At 29.2% G+C, this 6,153-nt stretch overlaps 1 protein-coding gene across 1 annotated transcript; it reads right to left on the bottom strand.

The window, feature by feature from the left end:
* On the bottom strand, nucleotides 1-6,130 carry LOC148238393 (DC-STAMP domain-containing protein 2-like). The gene is made up of 13 exons (XM_088199697.1): nucleotides 6,043-6,130; nucleotides 5,793-5,811; nucleotides 5,572-5,722; nucleotides 5,426-5,504; nucleotides 5,013-5,276; nucleotides 4,805-4,950; nucleotides 1,960-2,122; nucleotides 1,722-1,895; nucleotides 1,516-1,659; nucleotides 805-898; nucleotides 332-451; nucleotides 197-257; nucleotides 1-126 (listed from the first exon to the last, which is right to left on the bottom strand). Exons 1-13 carry the CDS (start codon nucleotides 6,128-6,130, stop codon nucleotides 28-30), a joined length of 1,602 nt encoding a protein of 533 aa, XP_088055823.1. The 3' UTR covers nucleotides 1-27.
* Between the last annotated feature and the right edge of the window lie 23 nt (nucleotides 6,131-6,153).

Genomic DNA, 6,153 nt, shown 5'->3' with positions numbered 1-6,153 from the left:
TAATAAGTCATTCAACTTGTATGATCACTACACATTTTTTCGCTTTACAAAAAAAAACATACCTGAAGACGATGAATACTTCTCTAAATCGACTTGAACTTCAGCATCAGCTTTCTCGATACAAACCTACAATTATACAACGGAGGAAAAGTATACTAAATATCTAAATATCTACATCTACAATTTTAGTTTTTACCTCTCTATGATTATCATCTTCTTCAAAAATTGTTCTAGACGTCTCGTCTAGCGAAGAATCTCTAAGGAACAAAAAATAAACGAATCATAATCGTCGTACAGTGTGCAATTGTATATGATTACCATTTTTTCATACCTCACTTCGCTGACGTCGCAAGAGTCATCGTTAAAGATATCCAAACACAGAGGACATCTGTGGTTAAGATCTTCGTAACAATTCTGGCAAAAAATTGCATCGCAAGACGTGTTTTCGCATCTGATTACAAATAAAAGGAAAATGAGTCATTGGCGCGTCCCAATTATAAAAAAAAACACTCGTAATGTTAACTCCATAATCAACCTTGAATGTTGATTCGCCGTTACGTTGTTGCATACTATGCACGGAAGTGCTTTAGTTTTCTTGAAAATGCGCCTTAACCACCTTAAATTTACATAAATTTTAATACGTCATACGATAACACCAATCAAGCAAGCATGATTAACGAATAAGGCATTTTTACTTTCCCTCTCGTGTGTGTTCGTTACAGAATCAAGGATGCGACAATTTCGCCCCTTTCTAATGTTATTCAACGAAACAATTAATAGAAAACAATAAACAATCATACAAACGGGAAACGCAATGCTAGATATTCTCCGATACTGAATTCACTCTCTTCGGCCTTTTGATGCTTCAACTTTTTGCACACGACGGTCAACAGCTTGACTACAACAAAACGTAAAAATAATGCTTCTTGAAACTATTGCTAAATAGCCAAAATAGTGCACAATCAACGTGTATTTATTATATATTAAATAAATTCTGAGAAATCGGTATTAAAATGAGCAACAACATTAATTATATTTCCAAGGACTGTATCAAATCAACATCAACAACAAGTCCAGAGAGTAGGAAAAAAATAAATCCTTAATAAGCTGTGGCTTTCAAAAAAAACAGAATGCAAGAATAGGCTCAGCAAAAATCATCTGAAGAAATTATTTATAAGGATTAAATTTACATATGTAAATATTCGAAAAGTTATGTATTATTGTTTTTTTCTATGTATATGCTTCAAAGACTCTTTCACCGGTTGTATCATGAAGGTGGAAACGATATGATCTGAAGTTACATGACGGTAGGAATCATATTCATATGTGAATGTACCATAAATAGTTCTTCGCAAAACTCAACATAAAATTGCTTGCAGAATACCATATCCAAATCTAATATATGTGTGATATAAAGAATAAACTTGCTCAACACAACTACGCTTCATATGTTAGTTGTGCATTACCAATTAGGGTTCTCAAAACGTCTTAAAATTACTCTTTAATTTGACTAACTTCTTTTATTGTGAATATCATCAATCAGCCAAGAAGCTCTTTCATTTGCTCTTTCTGGATAGTAACAGACCATTATCCAATGACGGAGTCTCAAAATAAAAGGCTCCATGAAAGTAAAAATCCAACAGGCTGCCATCATAAAACCTGAAACATTAATTAATATTATATTACCAATAATACAAACAACAACAAAACACTAAACATACATATAGTATAATATGTATGGTAGTCTGGTTCGATTGGAATTCTCAGACATAGAGAAGAATCCACTTTGAAATCTGGAACCATCCACTCAAACGACTTTGCTACATCTTTGTAAATATCAGCTACGAAACCTTTTCCTTCTACGCCAACTTTCCACTCTCCATCAATTTTTATGACTGACAAATCAAATATAAATTGAGTATGAAATAAATTAAATAATACTTGAATAAATAGTTTTACCATCAGTGTTGTTGTGCAAAAGCTCATGAGAAGTGAATATAATCCAATAAACGGTGTAATCAGCCATAAAGTGCAAAAACAGTTTTACAGTCATTAGCGTTAGGAATATGACGCTCTTAAGTATTTTTACCTTTTCGCTTTTTAACATCCTCCATGAGTTAATCTATAAAAAACAATTCATAAAATAAATATTACACTGATTAGTTTAATATGTTATTTTTTTATTTCAGAAAGTTGGACTTGTAAGACTTTAAATACAACAGTATTTATAAAGAGGATAAATACAATTGTGTTTTATAAATATATACATATGGAGAACGAACGACATATAAACGGAATTCTCTAGATGCAGTTGCTAACACTTTTAACAATAGCAACCTAGGTTTAGCGTATTATTTTAACATTACAATCTCACGCTCTTGAAGACGAAAAAATCAAAACAGATAATCCGTTTATTTATGGCCATTATGTCATTATGGCTGATCGCCTTTAAGGATTCCGCGTCACCTTGCTTGCCTTAATAGAAGGGTAACAAAATTTAATGAATCTCTGATATGCACTAATTAATTAAAATAAACTTGCCCAGAAGAGTTTTTAGTCATAAATTATATAAAAGGGATTTTCGCGAACACACTAAGCTCCACAAATCACATCGAGCCTTTGATTTTGAACACTTATTGCAGTTATAAATACATAAAAATTCAGATTCACGTCTGACAAATTACATTTTTTTATCTCAAAACCAGAAAACAGTAATATAAAATACTTATTTATCCCAATATATACAGAAGTATACAGTTTAAATACAAAACACTGTCCATAACGATAAAAATCTTTTTAGCTATGTTGCACTTAAAGATAATTTGTGCAATACTACATAAATATATGTATATGTATTGTTTTTGCCGCAGTACTACATTGTCTCCAAGAAGTATTAAGGATCAGGTCGAACTCTTGGGAATTCGAAGAACTACTTTAATTGGACTTGATCGGACGTACTAATAATCAGCTACGTTTCACAGTATTCTAAGGATAGTTTCGGTTGATTCAGCGTAGCTCCGCTTTGTGCGAGTTTAGCTAAACTCTCATTTATTTTAAGGTTGTAAAAGTGACGGAAGTAAATGTTTTACTAGAATGTATGTATGAAGTGATTGGGGAAAAACCAATCATTTCAGTAAATTTTGCCCAATGGCAATTATTCGGGTGAAACGCGACTCTTCGTTATTGTCGAAAATGTGTCTTATTAAACTGTATAATTTAGTAACGATTAAGATGGTATCGTTGTCATTATATGAAGTGTGAAGCTCGTGACTAAACACATTATATGCAATGTGTAATACTGTAAAGTGATTTGAAACTGTTTCCGATATGAATCTATGTGTCTTATCAAATCTAAGATCTACAAATAAATAGTTCCCTAAGACCTATTTAGCGAGTTATTTGAGACTAACTTCGACGCAACGAATATGAGTGTTCCAGAGAAAGGATTTTTATTGGTAATAAAAATGTCCAACGCGCGTGAAGGTTCCCAAAGCTAGCTATTTTTACAGTTAACAGTTTTATCAAGAAAAGTTATTTGCATTTCTTATGATTGTTAATTCGTTATATGTGACCCTTTTAGCGAGTATTTCGCAACTAATTTCGTTGTAACGATTGTTGATGGTTGCGACATAATATTTTAATATTAATGGAACATGAAAGCTATTGTTAACAAAAAGCTTAAAAAATACATAAAAAATATATAAATAAATATTCACAATTTTTCAAGTAAAATAAAAATTGATAATTAGACAATATTTATTACTTTAGTAAAAAAGTATACGTAAAATTGAAATTATAGGGTGAAAACCACTAATTTCACGCTACGCGGCTGATTAATATTAACTAATAATGAGGTGATCTTAAATAACAACATTTTAAATGTTGAAAAATCATTAGTTTTATGTAACAAAGTTTTTTTAAGACTTTAACAATGTGTAAAAACATAGAACCATTGCAGTGGAAACGACAGACGATATAAAATGTACCAGAAACAATTTAGACTATAAGATATCATGCAACTGCTTTATTGGAGTGTTTTTAATTTTTATTGATTTTCCTACCATTTAGTTTTACCTAACAAAATAATTTTATTTATTTTCTATTTATTTAATTTTAAAATAAAATTATATTAATATTATGCGACAAACCAATGATTTTACTATTAAAATATATTATGAATTAAAAACATTTGGGTTTAAGCATAAAGTATAAATATATATTATTGGTTTGAAACTTGACTACAAATATTTATCAACGATTTTAATTTAATTTTTCATTCATAGATGTCTATTTATTATATTTAAAAATAATTATATATTTATATTAATAGCAGAGCAATAAATAAGACATAATGACTATTATTATAAAATATAACATGTAATCAAATAGGTTGATATGAAATTGCCTGCTTTTTAGTAGCAATGATTACAAAAAAGGAGAAAATTAATACTTTTTAACTCATATATGCTTTTTGGGTCTGATGCAATTCTAGTATAAACTCAAAAGATAAATTTACATGGATATAGATATTTGTTTCTCGTATCCTCAAAGGTAACACACATTTCTTCCCCAAATTAATTCTGTTAGCATCAATCCTTCTAAAGTTACTTGTAATATATAAATTATCGTAGCTGTTGCTTGCTCTGAATTTATGATGATAATTTATAGTTCTGAAAGTCGATTGAAAATATATATCAAACGTCTTTAATGCAATAGTAAATCATTTAAATACATACTTAAAAATCAGCCAAATTAAGAAAATCAAACTTGTAATAGACACCCATTCTATAAAATTCATATAAACAGCACTCTTTTCTTTTAACTCTTTGATTATATCGTCAGATATTTGTTGTGGAGTCTTCGATGAATTTGTTACAAACTCATATTTGTGTTGTACTACTACTGATACATAAAACATTTCCTTGATCTTTTCTTCAAAGTTACGCAGCCCTAAAATAATATTTAATGGTAAACACTTTATTGTATATTGATTTAAAAACATTGAAATTTACTTGTATTTAATGTTTTAACAATAGTGTCGTCAACTACTTCAACCAATTCGCACATACCATCGATGAATTTAAGACTATAGCAAATAGTCTTTGATATGTAAGTACTGGAGCATAATACTTCAGCCATTGCACCCAATTTTTCCTTGCATGTGTTCATTGTATCTTCAAATACGTTAATGCATCTTTGTAAAGGCGTACCGATTTTTTTATTACATACATTAGTTAAAGAGGAGAGCCATTGTATATTTGAATCTATCATCTTGACTAAAAAGTTTTGTATACGACATTAAGAACAGTATTTTATAGTAACGATATATATTTTGAGACGCAACTTATTTTTGTAACTTCATTTTTAATATTCACCATAACGTTCTTTATTATTAATATGTTTTTCTTTAGTGTTCTGTTAAGACTTTCGATGGATTTCTTTAAAGCATTGAACGGTCGCTTAATTGCGTCTTTTAATTCTACTTCTAATGCTTTAAGTTGCTTCTAAATAAACATCATAATACAATTAAATATGTTATAATAGATCATATAATTGATTTAATATTCAAACCTGATAACAAGCCAATGATTCTGAAAGTATTCCAATGTTTTCTATAGTGTTTTTTGTTGGTCCATTTAATAACAATATAAAAGTGTAAGCCAGTATTGCTCTTCTACCATGTTTTGTGAACAACTGTGGTATCATCAACGATGTGATACACCTACAATTTATATATTATGTATATAAACAGCTATTAAGTTATTTGTTTTTTAATCAATTTGTAAAAATACCTTGTAGTTTGATTGAATGCTAAACCAAATGATAAAAAAACGCCAATAATTAAACATACTATGAACGATGGCAATATTGAGAACTTTAAATTTAAAACAAGGAAAGTAAAAAGTAGATATGTCAAGAGATATCCACAACAGAATCCCAGAAAAGATATCAATAAAAATAATCTTAATTTTCGATCATTTTTTATATTATAATATAAGTTTTTAATTGGCTCGTGAATATTTTTTATATATAATTGTTTGCCTGTTGATCTAGTCGGTTTAATATAAAGATCTTCCAGTGAAGATGAGCTTTTATCTTCATTTTTAAGTTTCTTCCACTTTATTTTCATCGTTAAGCTTTCTCTTCTCACCG

This window comes from Plectrocnemia conspersa, unplaced genomic scaffold (genome assembly GCF_051122295.1).
Source record: "Plectrocnemia conspersa isolate PC_06_02 unplaced genomic scaffold, ASM5112229v1 ptg000001l, whole genome shotgun sequence".
Taxonomy (NCBI): Eukaryota; Metazoa; Arthropoda; class Insecta; order Trichoptera; family Polycentropodidae; genus Plectrocnemia; species Plectrocnemia conspersa.
The sequence above is the reverse complement of the archived record's forward strand: the minus strand, read 5'-3'. Positions and strand labels throughout refer to the sequence as shown.

Coding starts and splice junctions, on each gene's coding strand:
- LOC148238393 (XM_088199697.1), bottom strand. CDS start 6,130: ATGAAAATAAAGTGGAAGAAACTTAAAAATGAAGATAAAAGCTCATCT. Junction 5,505..5,571: donor AATCATTGGCTTGTTATCAG/GTTTGAATATTA, acceptor ATGTTTATTTAG/AAGCAACTTAAAGCATTAGA. Junction 4,951..5,012: donor TGTTAAAACATTAAATACAA/GTAAATTTCAAT, acceptor ATATTATTTTAG/GGCTGCGTAACTTTGAAGAA.